The sequence below is a fragment of the Salvelinus namaycush genome, chromosome 30 (assembly GCF_016432855.1).
Source record: "Salvelinus namaycush isolate Seneca chromosome 30, SaNama_1.0, whole genome shotgun sequence".
NCBI classification, from domain to species: domain Eukaryota; kingdom Metazoa; phylum Chordata; class Actinopteri; order Salmoniformes; family Salmonidae; genus Salvelinus; species Salvelinus namaycush.
The window spans coordinates 7513716-7531169 of NC_052336.1; the positions used below are offsets into that span (position 1 = coordinate 7513716).

Genomic DNA, 17454 nt, shown 5'->3' on the forward strand with positions numbered 1-17454 from the left:
AATACAGTTAGCAAAAACTGAGACAAATGTGACTCCGTGAAAGGCAAAGTTGTGTTTTTCACAGCAAAGGCTGTGTTTCTTAGAAGGCTTGCGGTGGCTATGTGTAGAGAATAGCAGTAGCCGCAGCTTTGTATGTGACGGTAACTAAAGTGCCATTAGTTGCGTCTAAAATAGCAGTAGCTGCAGTGGTGACAGGATACAAGTCAGCACTTTCATTCTAAGAGACAAGATGTGGAACACGAGGCCTGCAAGACTGTGATGGGGGAGGAGTGGGTGAGATGAGGGGTTAGTGTGTAGGCTGATAAACACTAGTGACAGTAACAAGAACCCAGAAAGGAGTTCTGAAGTCAAAGTGAAACCAAAAGGACTCCTGGACTATCAGTGTCTTTACCATCCTGCAGTCTCTCACTCTTAACAAAAAGACAGTACTGTAACTCCATGACTGAAACTTTTTATTTAGAAAAAGACAAATAAATAAGTCATGCACTATAAGGAACAGGGTGCATTTGTGATGCAGACATGCTAAATATCATCTCACACTGTAGCACCACTGTCTGTAAAGCCCTGAAAAACATGACCTACCATCTCAGACACAGAGATAAACCTACACAGACAGACCAAGGATATTTAACTGCAGGCCTGGAGGACCTGAACACTTCTGAGATAATGAAAACCAGAGACGGGACGCATGTACTCTGGCCAATCAATCAATTAGCAGGTAGAAAAGAATCGGCCAGTAATGTGGACCTCCGGGCCTGGAGTAGAAGAACCCTGTTTTTATAAACCAGAAATGGATGTCTAACATGACGAGACGGAGAGAAAGGTAAAAACTAACAATGAAATCTGCCAAGTGGCAATGCAAAGATGGCCACTGTTAACATTTTTATTTCATATAAATATAATATATTAATGTATGTTTATTACACTAAAAAATATTCTTGCCCCACACACACATTACTTGAAGTAGAAAGGCAAGAGGGACATTAATAAAAACAAGTCAGGACACTAAGCAGTGGACAAAATGATGGGGTTGGTCCCAAATGCCACCCCATTTCTATATAGGTCAGGGATATTGAAATCTGGACCTACAAGCCAGTTCCACTGTTGATTTTCATTCCTCCCCTCTTACCAGGGACGGCTTTAGACCTGAGACACCAGTTGGGTGCAATTAATGATCAGGTATAACAGAAAAGCAGGACTACTTCAGGAGGTCAGGCTTGGATTTGAATAGCCCTGATATAGGGATGAAGCAGCCATCCACATCTAAATGGTCATCTTTGTAGCTGCCCGGTCAAACAGAATGCAACCAACCCTAGTAGTGCAGCAGTGGTCAACACAACATGTGGTCCCTGTGCGCTCGCTTTGACAAAATACTATATTTTAATAACATAACAGCGGAAAGATATGCAAACTAATAATATTGACATATTCCATCATTTCAGAAGGCCTTTCGTTTGTTGTGGTACGATCTCTAGGTACGACTGAATAATAGAGTTGTAATAGTTGAAGGTTTTACTGCGGGCTGAAAGATGTGGAAACATTCAGTTGATGAATGAAACTAAACCATGTAATGGAATCCTGCTTCAGTGTGACACATGGGGGTGAAGGGGGACATGTCCCATCCACTATTCAAAAAAGATATTTTGGCCCTAAGTTAGTCTCTCCCCCCACCCCTCATTTTCAAGACAGTGTTTTGCCCCTGTTGTGACACCATTTAACCCATTGAAGACCTACCACACTGCCATCACTTTGAAAGGAGACTGATGATGCAGCAGGGCTTGTGTGTTAGCGGACCAGGAGGAAGGTTAACCCTGCGATGCCCACGCCAGCAGCAGCAAACAGGGCAGTCTTCATGGACGAGTCCTGGTTCACCTCTCTTGCTGTGTGGAAGAACTTACAGAAGCCCTCCTAGAAGAGAGAAGATTAGGGTTAGATCCATATATTTTATTGAACACTTATTCAGGTCACAATGGTGTATCAAAGGACCAGGCTAGAGATCAAAATAAGGAAGTCAAGAAACTTAGTTCAATACTGCTCAAAAAGCCCCATTTCCTCTCAGTTTTCAGACCGAGAGACAGCTGCCTGCGGACAGTCCCTGCTATAACAGACCTGTGTCGTGATTAGTAAGGCAAATTTCAAAATGTGGTTGTGTTCATCAGTCTATTTGTTGTTCTGATCCAGACCCAGCTGGTTGTGTTCATCATTCTATTTATTGTTCTGATCCAGACCCAGCTGGTTGTGTTCATCAGTCTATTTGTTGTTCTGATCCAGACCCAGCTGGTTGTGTTCATCAGTCTATTTGTTGTTCTGATCCAGACCCAGCTGGTTGTGTTCATCATTCTATTTGTTGTTCTGATCCAGACCCAGCTGGTTGTGTTCATCAGTCTATTTGTTGTTCTGATCCAGACCCAGCTGGTTGTGTTCATCAGTCTATTTGTTGTTCTGATCCAGACCCAGCTGGTTGTGTTCATCAGTCTATTTGTTGTTCTGATCCAGACCCAGCTGGTTGTGTTCATCAGTCTATTTGTTGTTCTGATCCAGACCCAGCTGGTTGTGTTCATCAGTCTATTTGTTGTTCTGATCCAGACCCAGCTGGTTGTGTTCATCAGTCTATTTGTTGTTCTGATCCAGACCCAGCTGGTTGTGTTCATCAGTCTATTTGTTGTTCTGATCCAGACCCAGCTGGTTGTGTTCATCAGTCTATTTGTTGTTCTGATCCAGACCCAGCTGGTTGTGTTCATCAGTCTATTTGTTGTTCTGATCCAGACCCAGCTGGTTGTGTTCATCAGTCTATTTGTTGTTCTGATCCAGACCCAGCTGGTTGTGTTCATCAGTCTATTTGTTGTTCTGATCCAGACCCAGCTGGTTGTGTTCATCAGTCTATTTGTTGTTCTGATCCAGACCCAGCTGGTTGTGTTCATCAGTCTATTTGTTGTTCTGATCCAGACCCAGCTGGTTGTGTTCATCAGTCTATTTGTTGTTCTGATCCAGACCCAGCTGGTTGTGTTCATCAGTCTATTTGTTGTTCTGATCCAGACCCAGCTGGTTGTGTTCAGTCTATTTGTTGTTCTGATCCAGACCCAGCTGGTTGTGTTCATCAGTCTATTTGTTGTTCTGATCCAGACCCAGCTGGTTGTGTTCATCAGTCTATTTGTTGTTCTGATCCAGACCCAGCTGGTTGTGTTCATCAGTCTATTTGTTGTTCTGATCCAGACCCAGCTGGTTGTGTTCATCAGTCTATTTGTTGTTCTGATCCAGACCCAGCTGGTTGTGTTCATCAGTCTATTTGTTGTACTGATCCAGACCCAGCTGGTTGTTCATCAGTCTATTTGTTGTTCTGATCCAGACCCAGCTGGTTGTGTTCATCAGTCTATTTGTTGTTCTGATCCAGCTGGTTGTTCATCAGTCTATTTGTTGTTCTGATCCAGACCCAGCTGGTTGTGTTCATCAGTCTTTGTTGTACTAATCCAGACTAGATTTTGAGTATTAATGATTGTTGTGTGCTTGGCGGTCACTAGACTGTTACGTTAGAGACAGTACATACGGCTGTTGGGACCAGCTGGCTAGATGGGGGGTGTGTGTGGTTAATTCACAAAAGCAGTCAACAAATTGAGCTGCAGCTGTGTTGTTGCTACCCCAGCACTACAGTCCTATGTTGTTTTGGAGTACACCAGTAACCTCACTACCCCTGATCCACTTTATATGACTATACTGGCTGTGTCAACCTTGTACAAACCCTCTTTAAAGTGACAGGTAGATCTTTGACCTCTCAGACAACCAGGGTTTATAGTCCACACCACAGTAAAATCACTCTGTATTGACTGAAGAGTTATACATTTATAAATCTACTGTGACACAACAGCCTACTGACATGTAACACATTACAAGTCAAACACCCATTTCTAATAAGCATTAAAAAGGCAAATTTAGGGCCAGTTTCCCAGACAATAACTTTCAAATGGTAATTCTCCATTGAGCTTGCTCTTTAATCCAGAACTACATTGAAACTTTTCCAGTAATTTAAGTAATTTAGTTGACCCTCTTATCCAGAGCGATTTACAGGAGGAATTAAGGTTAAGTGCCTTGCTCAAGGGGACATCGACAGATTTTTCACCTAGTCCTCTCTGGGATTTAAACCAGCGACCTTCCCGTTACTGGCCCAACGTTCTTAACCACGGGGCTACCTTCCGCCCCTAGACTTAATCTGTGTCCGGAAACTGTCCCATTTCTTGTACCATAAAAATCCTGTGTGTTAAGCAGTCATTCCTGGGTTAGACCTGAACATTGTGTTGGTAGCACACACACAGTTCAGACATTCTTGGCTCATGCCACTAACTGACTAACACAGCAAACAGCAGCCACATAGCAAGAAGCCACAAGGTGTCTGAATCACAGACATTATTGACAATAGAAGGTGTCATTGTCCAACTGTTTCTCTTAGCTTGACAGAGAACTAGTGCTGCTGATATGAGCCCAGATTCCCATCAGCTTAGTAAATGATCCTGTGTGTGCGTGCACATGTGTCCATAAGCACATGTGTCCATAAGCGCATGTGTGTGTGATGCTCACTGCTCAAACCTACCCAGCCTTTGTTCTCCAGCATCCAGTCACTCTTCTCCTCTCCTAGGTAGTCTGCTATGGTCTCCGCCAGCGCCCTGCAGCTCTCCTTCCCCCCCAGCCCCATGCCATTACCCAGCCCCTGGTCCGTGTCCTCTCCCTGTAGTTCTCTGACCAGCACACCAGTGAAGGTGAACAGAGAGACCACCCTCCCCCAGTTCATCTGTCCGTCTCCCACCAGCTCCTCCATCACCCTCCTCAGACAGGCGCAGGGGTCCGGCCCGCATTGGCACAGGAAGCTGTGTGCCATGGCATGGAAGCGGGCCCGGTGCTTGGCCTCCATGTCCCGGGCCTGGCGCCGCATGGCTGCAGCCGAGTCGCTGGGAGGAGGACCGGGCGGGGCTTTCCGGGACCCACTGGCAGGGATAATACTGCAGACAGACAGGTAGTCCTCTGCTATAGCCAGGGTTTCTTTCCACAGCCCGCATGACATGGTCTACAGGAAGACATACAGTTAATACATTATCTATAGCCTATATATCAGAATGGGCCTCTGCTACAGTTTTTTTCCCCACAGCCAGCACGATATGATAAATACAGGAAACACTATCAATACATTATCACATGCAGTTCATTTCTCACAGCCCACACTACAGGGGCTAGACTCGAGGAAACATTATCAATATTCATATTGTTATGCCTAAAAGGAAATACATTATACAGCAGGCTTCTTTCCACAACCCACCCAACATGGTCTATTGGAAACAACGTCAATCTAATCCCAAAGAGGTGACATCCTCTGTGCAATACCAAGAAGAGGCGTGTACTCAAGACTGAAAGCAAAGCTACGTTTCCCAATGAGCTGCATAGACCACATAGCAATATGATGCAAGCAGCACGGTGACTTGAGGTTAACACTGATGTCTAGTCTTGGACCTGCTTGAACTAATCTGTAAATAGAACGGTAAACAGTTGGCTAGGTAGCTTTGTAACTAGCTAGCTAAATAACTGGCTATGTGAGCAAGCCAGTCAAGTCTAATTTAAGAGCCCTTGAAGTCTGGATTAATTCAGGACGTGTCATGAAAGAAACAAGGTTGTAGCTAGAACTAATACGTTAGCTAACTACAGTACCGTATAAAGCAAACTGAATTGACTAGAAAATTTACATATTTGTACTTGCTAGCTAGCTTGACTGTCAAATCGAAGGCAAGTCACACATACATGCATCGCAATCTAGCTAGCTAAATTATCTATCCAGCTAACGTTAAGTGGTTGGATTGTTTATCATTTTCTTGTCAACATCAACATTGGAAAATAGATAACCAGTCATGGTTTCGATGAGTAAGCAGGGCTTCTCGCGAACGTTAGACATTTCTGGCTAGCAGCTGATAGCTAACTAGCGTAGTACTGATTGACACAAAGGACCAGAGAAACCAAGGCAGCGAACAACATCAGTGGCTCAACCCGCATCGATCCATTCACTCAGTCTGTAAAACCGAAGCTTGACACGCTTATTCAAGAATAGTTCGAGTTGAAGAAAAATAAATCGCATATTCTAGGTAGGAAAAAGTTAACAAAAAGCTTACCCTCCCAGCGATCAGACTGCTTTCTCCACGTACAGACGGAAGGAGGATCGCTGTCATCAACCGTATTTCCGCCTCACCAGGCTCTCGCCAGACTTTATACTCTCACTAAGCAACGTCACACAAATGGCATTTCCCTGAATTGTATTGTCGTTCCGCTAGACGAGAATCAGATGTAATGGAAATAACGTTACCTGTCTCCATATCATCATCCTCTTCGTCATTTACACCATAACCATGGGATAAAACAAACTTTTAAGACACCATTAATCAATAATTTAAATAAAATGTATTTATTTCACAAGAAGACTGATTACAAATGAACAATACTTCAAACACTCCCTCTTTCTCCCTCTCTGGCTAGTCATAGTCTATGGTCTGGTTTTATATAACAATAGTATTACACTTTAGATCTGAGCAAGTTACACTCTGGGCAGACTAATTGACTGGTAAACTACAGACTGTGAAGCAGGTTTAAAGGGGGACTAGGGAGCATAAAAGCAGCAGTGAGTTAGCTTCTATACAGGAAAGTCAGTACTGCATGGCATTGGCTAGGACCTGCTGTAGAGGAAAACTGTGCTCAACTGACTTTAGTATTACAATAGTAATAATATTTGTAATACTGCTAATAATAAAGCTTTAGGAATTCATTAACCTGATGAGCATTTGGTATAGTCCAACTTCAGTCAAATAAATAGTCTCTGTGAGTCAAACCTAGAAATCGTATTATTGTGTGTGTGTAACTGAATATAGTTTCTATAGGCAGACTCTTTCTGCGGCAGGGTGTGCTCCATGGGCACTCTGGGTCGACTGGTCACATGACTCTGGTCCTGACCCTTAACCTCTGACCCCTGACTTCCAGGGGTTCGGTCTCGCTCTGATGACATCACAGCAGCTCTAGGCCCAGATCTGTCCGAGAAAGAGCACAGAACATCAGTAAATCACATTGTATTCAATAAGACATTTAAACAACAACACTTGTCAAAAAGTATATTACAGTAACCCGGTCCAGACCCCAAAGAGCATGCAGCAGCATAGTGACAATGAAAAACTCCCTGGAAGGAAGAAACCTTGATAGGAATCAGATTTTGGGGGAGATGGAGAATCCTCCTTTGTCAGACCGGTGTAGATTATGAGGCAGAGCAACTCGGAGAAGAAGTGGTCCTGTGTGGCTCAGTTGGTAGAGCGTGGCACTTGCAACGCCAGGGTTGTGGGTTTAATTCCCACGGGGAATCAGTATGGGGGGGAAAAAGTATGAAAAAGTATGCATCCACTAAGTCGCTCTGGATAAACGTGTCTGCTAAAATGATGTAAGTGAGATCACCAGAGGGAAGACTATGGCTGTGTTACTATACTTCCACAGACATTAATGAAGAACAACTACTACAGCATCTCTCAGTGGTGGTTTCCGTGTCCTATATTGTGGCTGTGCCTGTAGTGGAAAACAGAAGTATGTACTGTGGGGATAGTCTGACGCATGACTCTGCAGAACCAGGGTTTTCCACAAATAGGTCAGCCTCTACTCCTCTCTCTAGCCCATGTTGTATCACATCCGGCCGTGATTGGGAGTCCCATAGGGCGGCGCACAATTAGCCCAGCGTTGGCCGGGGTAGGCCGTCATTGTAAATAAGAATTTGTTCTTAACTGACTTGCCTAGTTAAATAAAACATTTTTTATTTTTTATTTCCCTCCTTGTTTCATCTCCCTTCCGACCCCCCTACCCCTCTTGTCTCACCGGTAGAGTGTTCTCCCTCCTTGTTTCATCTCCCTTCCGACCCCCCTACCCCTCTTGACTCACCCGTAGAGTGGTGTCCCTCCTTGTTTCATCTCCCTTCCGACCCCCCTACCTCTCTTGTCTCACCGGTAGAGTGTTCTCCCTCCTTGTTTCATCTCCCTTCCGACCCCCCTACCTCTCTTGTCTCACCCGTAGAGTGTTGTCCCTCCTTGTTTCATCTCCCTTCCGACCCCCCTACCCCTCTTGATTCACCCGTAGAGTGTTGTCCCTCCTTGTTTCATCTCCCTTCCGACCCCCTAGCCCTCTTGTCTCACCCGTAGAGTGTTGTCCCAGGACCCGGAGCAGAAAGCGGTCCCATCAGGAGAGACTCTGAGTGAGCTGACTCTGTTCTCATGACCAAACAAGATGGCTACTCTGGTCCCCTTCAGGACGTCCCACACATTGATGGTGTAGTCATTATAGCCAGCAAACAACAGACGACCTGGAGGAGGGGTGGAGAGAGAGAGAGAAAGAAAGATGGATACAGAGATAGAGGGGTAGAAAGGGTCAGATTCTAGAATATTCTCCAATATGCTGGAGGATATCACAGATCAGATGTATTACAGTTTAAAGTGCATTTGACAGAGGCTAATAGAGTGGATAGAATGAATAATAAACAGCTCTAAGTTCCATGGAATACAGTAAAACTCCAAATGGCAGAGTGGTAATTCCCTCTCCCTCATCACAACTGGATTAAATTCCCCTCTTGGCTGAAGTGTGATCTCTATCACAAGTTTGATAATAAACTGTCATCTTTATACAGCCATATAAAAACTAAAACGAAAGACTTTGTACCTCTACAATAAAATAACACACAGAGGAATAACATTTTTGGGGATAGAATCCAGTCTCGGCCTACACACAAAATCAGATCAAATAACATCCCTTGACCGCTATAAAGGCCAAGGCAGTATATCTATTGCATCATCACACCCGGTAAGAAAGAAAGTGAAAAAGGCAAAGTGAAGATGGGAAAGATTGCCTGGCACAAGATCCAATAATAACACAACAACACCAGTAAATGTCCAACAGCATAATTGTAAATCTGTTCATGATCGGGGGACCAAAGGATGCTTAGTTGACTCTAGTCTCTGTTGAGAGGAAGCTAATAAAGAGGTATTATTTGCCAAACAGTTTCTGACTATTGTCCACATCTTACCACTAAGAGAGAAGTCAACACTGGCGGCTCCAAATATTATGCTGTCTTTGGAGTAGATGGACACCTCCCGATCAGCCCTGAGATCAAACAGACGGCACTGGAACACACACACAATCAATGGGACATTTTAATTTGATTTTTTATTTAACCCATCACATGCTAGTTGTTGTTTCTGTCTGTGCTGTGAACTCAAAGGCCCAGCATATTTCCTAATGAGGGACAATAATGTTACATTGTAATTTTCCCATGATGTACAATAAAGTTATATTGTAATGTATTGTATTTTTGCTCCTTGGCCTGAATAACACTTCTTAAAACAATACAAACCTGTGTAGTAATGTAAAACAGTGGGATGCTTTGACACATGTACTGTATGATGTGAAAGATAGGTGTTTGACCAGTGTAAGATAATCAATTCTCTCCCAGAGATTCTATTAACTCAACGGTGTTATTGAGACAGAGTGTCCGACTGCCACACACAACCCACAGAATCACATCAAAGGTCCATCATCTGTCAAGTGACACCCTATTCCCTTTATAGTGCACTACCTTTGATTAGAGCTTTTTGGTGGCAACTCTATGTGGCTTTGTTCAAGAGTAGTGCACTAAGTAGGGTGTATAAGTGTGCTATAAGTGTGTTATAAACTCACGGTAGAGTCGTCAGAAGCAGAGGCAAAAGCATCGCCACTGGGGTAGTACCTGGAGAGAGAGAGAGCGAGAGAGTGGGAGAGCGAGAGAGAGGAGTAAAGAGGTTGATGTGTACACTAAGCTGTATGAAAGCCTAGTGGTTAGTGCGTTGGGCCAGTAACCGAAAGGTTGCTAGATCGAATCCCTGAGCTGACAAGGTAAAAATCTGTCGTTCTACCCCTGAACAAGGCAGTTAACCCACTGTTCCTAGGCCGTCATTGTCAATAATAATTTGTTCTTAACTGACTTGCCTAGTTAAATAAAGGTTCAATAAAACACAATAATAAAAAGGGTTAGGTTTAGGGTCGATGGATGCTGTTAGCTGTACTGAGAGATTATGTGGATACTATAAGGATAGGTGATCTGTAGACAGTGAAGCTGTATAAAGGGTTGATGTGGATGCTGCTACTTACTTGACACAGTTGATGTCAGAGTCGTGGGTATCAAACGACTGGACGTTCTGCCCTGAGCGCAAGTCCCAAACGTTAGCCTTCTTATCAGAACCCTGGAACGAACAAACAGACATGTTAGGGGAGGGACAGAGAGATAGGAGACACACACACACACACACTGACCCCGGAGACGAAGGTGTTTCCAGTCTCAGAGGGGGCGAGGTCCAGAGTGAGAACATCAGCAGAGTGACCGTGGAAACTCTGCAGCAGCTGACCACTCTCCACGTCCCACAGCGCACTGGTACCGTCACCACTGGACGTCAAGATCTACACACAGCAACACACTTTATCACAATACTGAAACACACACAGCAACACACTTTATCACAATACTTTAACACACACAGCAACACACTTTATCAGAATACTGAAACACACACAGCAACACACTTTATCACAATACTGAAACACACACAGCAACACACTTTATCAGAATACTGAAACACACACAGCAACACACTTTATCACAATACTGAAACACACACAGCAACACACTTTATCAGAATACTGAAACACACACAGCAACACACTTTATCACAATACTGAAACACACACAGCAACACACTTTATCACAATACTGAAACACACACAGCAACACACTTTATCACAATACTGAAACACACACAGCAACGCACTTTATCACAATACTTTAACACACACAGCAACACACTTTATCAGAATACTGAAACACACACAATGATGTATTCTTAAACATGGGGCAATGTGTGATCCTACTACCCTTTTGTGGTAGTTTGGGGTTATATAACTAATCTACGGCCATTACACAGAGCTGGTTAACGACTGGGGTGTACCCAGCTAGCCCACAACGTTCTGAGAACCATATGTTTCCCAGAACTTGGTGAGTGAGTGTTTGTGCCATGGTTATTTTGCATACAACCTTCCCACAACGTTCTGGGAATGGTGCAGGATAGTTGCTTGGCTTTGAACATTCTCAACACATTTAAGGAACTTGACAAAAAAACATAATTGTATTGGTATTTCATTACTTTAACAGAACGTTTCCTAAAAGTTCAAACATGGTTACATTGCATTTCAATTTTGGTAATGTTCTTGACATTGGGAATGTTCTCAAATAATTAAGAGAACGTTAAGAAACAACGTTCTTCTGTGTGAATGTCAGTACTTCAGCATAACGTTTCCTACAGGTTTCCTCATGGTTCTATTTAAAGTAAAGTTCTCAAATTGAGCCGAGAACGTTAAGAAAATTACAAGAATTTTTACAAGAAAATTACCATAAAAACTACAAGAATATTTTAGTAACGTTCAGAGAACATTCTAAGAAAGTTATTTAAAAACATATACATTCTGTTCTTAGCATCAACAAAACTCTCTCTATCCTCTCTTGTTAAGTGTGTTCAGGTGTGTTGGCCAAGCCCATTAATTGGCCACACCTTATCTTAATGAGTGCTTATTTCCTTTGAAATGGGGTCTGTTTGAATAGACAAAATGAACAGCTTTATATAAGATGGCATGCTAGCTCCATCCTGGTGGCGCAGTGGACTAATTCCATGGATAGAGAACATTGATGCAGTGTCACAAAAAATACATGTGTTTGCATGATTAATGACTAAGGAAATTAATTTCTATGTGCCCAATCATGCTTGGACTTCAAAAAAGTTAACCCAAAATAAGCTAGCAGTGTTATTAAATGTCTTATTGAAACATTCAGTGAAAGTTTTAAGGAAGTTATTCTAAAACCTCCAAATAACCTATAATGTCTATTCTCACAGTGTTAAGAAAACGTTCAAGGAATCAGAGTAAAAAGTTCTCACAACCTCCCTACAACCTAAAAATAAACATTCCCAGAACAGGCTAAATGTTATTTTCTGTTCTCAGAACATTTAAATAAAAAAATATGTTTTACTGGTCAGGAAACGTATGGCTTCGTTCTCGCAACCAACAGGAAAACCAAAAACATACATTCCTACAACTTTCAAAGAACCAAATGTGCTAACTGTGTATTCACTAGGAACCAAACGGTTGATATGAAACATCCCCCTGTCAGTCAGACAAAGATATGAAACATCCCTGTCAGACAATAAAGATATGAAACATCCCTGTCAGACAATAAAGATATGAAAGTGAGACTGAACTGAGATTGACTGGGGCAATGTAGTCTCGACTCTCCACAGCCCTGTGCTTTGTTCCACACACACACCACACACACCACACACACCACACACACGTCTTCACAGCTCAACACCCACCAACAGACCCCAGTGCATTAGGGAGACATAGATTGTGTATGTGCCCTTAGGTATGAGTTTTCAGCTCTGACAGATAAAGGCCTCTTAATGTCTATTAATACACTCACAATGGAGGGCCATCTCTCTCTATGGGCCACTTCTCTGTTTCCTCTCCTCTTCTGTCTCTCCTCTCTCTCACGCTTTCTCTCATCACTCTCTCCTCATCCAGCTATAATTCTCAACAGTTCCTCTCCTGTCTAGCACAGATGAATTACTAACAGTCTTAAACATATAATATTTCCTTCCTTCTATTCCTCCCTCCTCTATTCCTCCCTCCTCTATTCCTCCCTCCTCTATTCCTCCCTCCTCTATTCCTCCCTCCTCTATTCATTCTCTCCTCCTTGTTCTGAAAATCTCAAATCAATTTCCTTCCCTCTCCTCCTTGTGTTGTGTGTGTGTCTGTGTGTGTGTCTGTGTGTGTGTGTGTGTGTGTGTGTCTGTGTCTGTGTCTGTGTGTGTGTCTGTGTGTGTGTCTGTGTGTGTGTGTGTGTGTGTCTGTGTCTGTGTGTGTGTGTCTATGTGTCTGTGTGTGTGTCTGTGTATGTGTGTGTGTCTGTGTCTGTGTCTGTGTGTGTGTGTGTGTGTGTGTGTCTGTGTCTGTGTCTGTGTGTGTGTGTCTGTGTGTGTGTCTGTGTCTGTGTCTGTGTGTGTGTGTGTGTGTGTCTGTGTCTGTGTGTGTGTGTCTATGTGTCTGTGTGTGTGTCTGTGTATGTGTGTGTCTATGTGTCTGTGTGTGTGTGTGTGTGTGTCTATGTGTCTGTCTGTCTATGTGTCTGTCTGTCTATGTGTCTATGTGTCTATGTGTCTGTCTATGTGTCTATGTGTCTGTCTATGTGTCTATGTGTCTGTCTATGTGTCTATGTGTCTATGTGTCTGTCTGTCTGTCTGTCTGTCTGTCTGTCTGTCTGTCTGTCTGTCTGTCTGTCTGTCTGTCTGTCTGTCTGTCTGTGTGTGTGTGTGTGTGTGTGTGTGTGTGTGTGTGTGTGTGTGTGTGTGTGTCTATGTCTGTGTGTGTGTCTATGTCTATGTGTGTGTGTGTGTGTGTGTGTGTGTGTGTGTGTGTGTGTGTGTGTGTGTGTGTGTGTGTGTGTCTGTGTCTGTGTCTGTGTCTGTGTGTGTGTGTCTATGTCTGTGTGTGTGTGTGTCTATATCTGTGTGTGTGTCTATGTCTGTGTGTGTGTGTCTATGTGTGTGTGTGTGTGTGTGTGTGTGTGTCTATGTATGTGTGTGTGTGTGTGTGTGTGTGTGTGTGTGTGTGTGTGTGTGTGTGTGTGTATGTCTGTGTGTGTGTGTGTGTGTCTATGTCTGTGTGTGTGTGTGTGTCTACGTCTGTGTCTGTGTGTGTCTGTGTGTGTGTGTGTGTGTGTGTGTGTGTGTGTGTGTGTGTGTGTGTGTGTGTGTGTGTGTGTGTGTGTGTGTGTGTGTGTGTGTGTGTCTATGTGTGTGTGTGTGTCTAGTCCCTAACTTGCATGTCAGAGTTGGTGAAGGTGCAGCCGGACAGGTAGTTGGTGTGCATGGCAACCGACTTCTTCTTGGCCGACAAGTTCTCGTCCTTGTCCAATGAGAGAGGGTACACCGAGCACTTATTATCCAATCCCCTGTCAGACAGAAAGAAAGAAAGACACAGACAGACAGACAGACAGACAGACAGACAGACAGACAGACAGACAGACAGACAGACAGAAAGAAAGAAAGAAAGAAAGACACAGACAGACAGACAGACAGACAGACAGACAGACAGACAGACAGACAGACAGACAGACAGACAGACAGACAGACAGACAGACAGACAGACAGACAGACAGATTTGTACGGCGTTACTATAACATCAAGCCAGTACTTTAGCATCAAGCCAATACCTTTCTTGGGGCTAAGGGGTTAAAGGTCAGAGGTTAGAGTCAGACTCACCCACAGGCGATGGCACAGCCAGAGGGGGCGTAGGCACACGCCATCACCCACGTAGTCGGCATGGTCACTGCATGTTCCTAGAACACAGTGTGCATATACATTAACGTAAATAAGCCTGGTTAAGACCGCTCCACCAGGGGACTGGATTAGGCTGCCATTAGTGCACTCATACACACTCAGGCTGCTTTTACTAACCTTATTGGTGGTGAAAGCATCCCATACGATGACCTTCCCATCCTGGTAGACAGAAGACAAGGAAAAGAAGCATACAGTTCACATGGACATACAGGGAGAGATGAGCATTAAATGGCTGGTGAGAACAACATGTTCAGTGTGTCTGAGAATGGAGGAGGCAGGGAGGGAGGAATGAAGAAGGGAGGAGAGAGGGGAGAGAAGGGAAGAAGGGAGGAATGAAGAGGAGGAGTAATTGATGAAAGAGGAGTCAGGGAGTTCAGCACCATGGACAGGGTTGTGACCAAAACACACTAATTACAGTAGAATAGAAGGAGGATAGGGGGATAGGGTGGAGAGGCAGGAGAGAAAGGGGAGGGACAATAGAGGGAGGGAGGAAAGGGGAGCAGTTCATGGCTAAAATGTGGGATGGTGTGTGTGTGTGTGTGTGTGTGTGTGTGTGTGTGTGTGTGTGTGTGTGTGTGTGTGTGTGTGTGTGTGTGTGTGTGTGTGTGTGTGTGTGTGTATACCTGTGAGGAGCTGACAATGCGTCGTTTGTCTTTGCACCAGTCCATACAGAGCACCTTGTTGCCATGGCCCTTCAGTGTCCTCCGAGTCTTCATGTTTAACTCACCAAGAGCTTCCGCCTTCTCAGCTACCTTCTCCACTACACACACACACACACACACGGTTAAAAACTCTAGTAATCACAATGAATTGTCATGTAAATTAATAGATAGGATCTTTATGTGATCACCCTGTTGCAGGAAAACTTTCCTGCAATGCACTGTATTAACTATATTCTGGCCACGGGCAAATCTCTGCACGCCTGGAAATTACATATCAGATGATTTTTGGCATGAATATCAAATTCCATTAGTATATAATAATATAACAGTTGCTGCATAACTTTCATGTTTAGTGTACAGTCAGTAAACATTTTGTGCATCGCGAGGCCCCTCTCCCTCCCATTAAACTTACACTCCACATCGTGCAGCTTCTTCCGCTCCTCCTCGAGCTTCTTCCTCAGCGTCTCGCTCTCCGCCTTCAGCGACTTCAGAGTCTCGCCGCTCGCAAGGCCCTGGCACGCCATCTTTAGAGAGGAGGAACGAAAGAAGGGAACGGGGGAAAGGACAGAAAAGGGAACGGCAAGAGCAGACGTTTTTAGTCGCGCGCTGGCTGCCCCCGACAAGGCGGCTCTGCCTTCCTACAGCTGGTGCGTATTCATTACGCCGATTCTGTGGCAAAACGTTTCTTAAACGGAAGCAAACGGAACGAAACGGAGAGAGACCTACCTGACTTCTTCCAATATGAACTCTCGTTTTTGTTTGGACTAATGAATATGCCCCTGATTCTGCTGCCGCGCTGATGTGCTCCTTCTCCCCTCTCTCTCCCGCTCTCCCTGTCTCTTGTCTCACTCGCTCTCTGGCAAGTCTCTACCTCTTTCTCTCTCTCCCTCTTTCTATATCTCTGGTTTTCTTGCCCAAGAGAAGCCACTATGACTGTCTTTGGTAGAAATTGCACTAAATATAGCCTAACTTTCCTCTAAAAATATTAATTTAAATACTTGACAGAAAAATCACATTTTCCTTATTTTATTTTACCACATTGCAGTTTCCTTGTTTAAATGTATGTTATTTTCCTTTGAAAGGTGTATTTGCACCTATTGTTGTTTAGAGAAGTGAAAGACAAGGTGTGTGGATGAGCTGCCAGAGAGAAGGGAGGATAGATAAGATGAGGTGGTGAATTCATCCAGGAATGGTGTGAGTGTGTATGTGTGCACGTGTGTGTGTGTGTGTGTGTGCTGAAAGAGGCTCGCTGCTACGGTATATCAGACAGATAGGGAGGCTGCATTCTCAGATGGGGCCCTCTCCAACCCCCTAAAAATACATCAAGAATCTCAAATCTAGCCCTAAGCCCTGGGAACTTGTGAAGATCTTAAAGGATTGTATTGGTCCAGGATGGAGCAGTTAGATTGGTTAGAGTCAGAGGTTAGAGGTCATGGGTAAAGGGACGTACAATCTCCATGCATAGTGAGCAGTAGTTGATGGGTTCAGTCTTGATGTATAGATTCATCAAGGGGCGGTTCTCCGAGCAGCTGTCACACGGCCCGAAGGTGATGGCCAAAAACGTCTGGTCACACATGGCTGCAGCTGGTTAACCACAGACCTGTTTAGAGGAGAAAAGGAACACAGTGTTAACATTCAGGTATGAGAAATAACACACATACACACTGTTATCGATTCACCTGAAGGGAGCATTGCTATTTTGTGTGTGTGTGTGTGTGTGTGTGTGTGTGTGTGTGTGTGTGTGTGTGTGTGTGTGTGTGTGTGTGTGTGTGTGTGTGTGTGTGTGTGTGTGTGTGTGTGTGTGTGTGTGTGTGTTAGAGAGAGATAGTGAGTAAGAGACAGAGCGAGAGGAGAGAGGGAGTGAGTGTGAGTGTGTGTGTGTGTGTGTTAGAGAGAGATAGTGAGTAAGAGACAGAGCGAGAGGAGAGGGAATGAGAGAGAGGGAGTGATAGTGTGTGTGTGTGTGTGTGTTAGAGAGAGATAGTGAGTAAGAGAGAGTGAGAGGAGAGAGTGAGTGTGTGTGTGTAGGTGTGTGTGTGCTGACAGCTGTATTGACGATAAGCAGTGGGGAATCTCCCTCCTGCCTGATCCTGCTCAGAGAAGGGGAGAGCAGTAGGCCTAACACTACATTACACACTAGAAATAGAACACTACATTACACACTAGAAATAGAACAGTACATTACACACTAGAAAAAGAACACTACATTACACACTAGAAATAGAACAGTACATTACACACTAGAAATAGAACACTACATTACACACTAGAAATAGAACACTACATTACACACTAGAAATAGAACACTACATTACACACTAGAAATA

General features: G+C 44.0%; 3 protein-coding genes across 5 annotated transcripts; all 3 read right to left on the reverse strand.

Annotated features, from left to right (window-relative positions):
• Positions 1-435: 435 nt before the first annotated feature.
• LOC120024707 (anti-apoptotic protein NR13-like) lies at positions 436-6254 on the reverse strand. The gene is made up of 3 exons (XM_038968970.1): positions 6144-6254; positions 4583-5053; positions 436-1908 (listed from the first exon to the last, which is right to left on the reverse strand). Exons 1-3 carry the CDS (start codon positions 6198-6200, stop codon positions 1786-1788), a joined length of 651 nt encoding a protein of 216 aa, XP_038824898.1. The 5' UTR covers positions 6201-6254; the 3' UTR covers positions 436-1785.
• LOC120024705 lies at positions 1915-4576 on the reverse strand. The gene is made up of 2 exons (XM_038968967.1): positions 3412-4576; positions 1915-3286 (listed from the first exon to the last, which is right to left on the reverse strand). Exons 1-2 carry the CDS (start codon positions 3446-3448, stop codon positions 2136-2138), a joined length of 1188 nt encoding a protein of 395 aa, XP_038824895.1. The 5' UTR covers positions 3449-4576; the 3' UTR covers positions 1915-2135.
• A 158-nt stretch (positions 6255-6412) lies between the features above and the next one.
• On the reverse strand, positions 6413-16846 carry LOC120024704 (guanine nucleotide-binding protein subunit beta-5b). Of its 3 annotated transcripts, XM_038968965.1 has the most exons (12): positions 16578-16845; positions 15540-15651; positions 15089-15225; positions 14583-14624; positions 14388-14464; positions 13945-14077; positions 10336-10479; positions 10174-10265; positions 9724-9772; positions 9074-9170; positions 8190-8356; positions 6413-7049 (listed from the first exon to the last, which is right to left on the reverse strand). In XM_038968965.1, exons 1-12 carry the CDS (start codon positions 16701-16703, stop codon positions 7038-7040), a joined length of 1188 nt encoding a protein of 395 aa, XP_038824893.1. In that variant the 5' UTR covers positions 16704-16845; the 3' UTR covers positions 6413-7037. The 3 variants fall into 3 exon arrangements, with proteins under 3 accessions (XP_038824893.1, XP_038824892.1, XP_038824894.1); XM_038968964.1 differs by lacking the exon at positions 6413-7049 and having other exon boundaries at positions 7069-8356; positions 16578-16846; XM_038968966.1 differs by lacking the exons at positions 6413-7049; positions 16578-16845 and adding an exon at positions 15854-16135 and having other exon boundaries at positions 7069-8356.
• Between the last annotated feature and the right edge of the window lie 608 nt (positions 16847-17454).

Bases quoted from the DNA above. Each gene is read 5' to 3' on its own strand.
- LOC120024707 (XM_038968970.1), bottom strand. From the start codon at position 6,200: ATGACAGCGATCCTCCTTCCGTCTGTACGTGGAGAAAGCAGTCTGATC. The intron at 5,054-6,143 runs GTAAGCTTTTTG...GTCTTCCTGTAG, and splicing joins GCAGTCTGATCGCTGGGAGG to ACCATGTCATGCGGGCTGTG. The intron at 1,909-4,582 runs GTAGGTTTGAGC...TCTCTCTTCTAG, and splicing joins TGCTGGAGAACAAAGGCTGG to GAGGGCTTCTGTAAGTTCTT.
- LOC120024704 (XM_038968964.1), bottom strand. From the start codon at position 16,703: ATGTGTGACCAGACGTTTTTGGCCATCACCTTCGGGCCGTGTGACAGC. The intron at 15,652-16,577 runs GTACGTCCCTTT...TCCTCTCTAAAG, and splicing joins GCTCACTATGCATGGAGATT to ATGGCGTGCCAGGGCCTTGC. The intron at 14,625-15,088 runs GTATACACACAC...TCTGTCTACCAG, and splicing joins GCATTGTCAGCTCCTCACAG to GATGGGAAGGTCATCGTATG.
- LOC120024705 (XM_038968967.1), bottom strand. From the start codon at position 3,448: ATGAACACAACCAGCTGGGTCTGGATCAGAACAACAA. The intron at 3,287-3,411 runs ATAGACTGATGA...TCAGTACAACAA, and splicing joins GGTCTGGATCAGAACAACAA to ATAGACTGATGAACACAACC.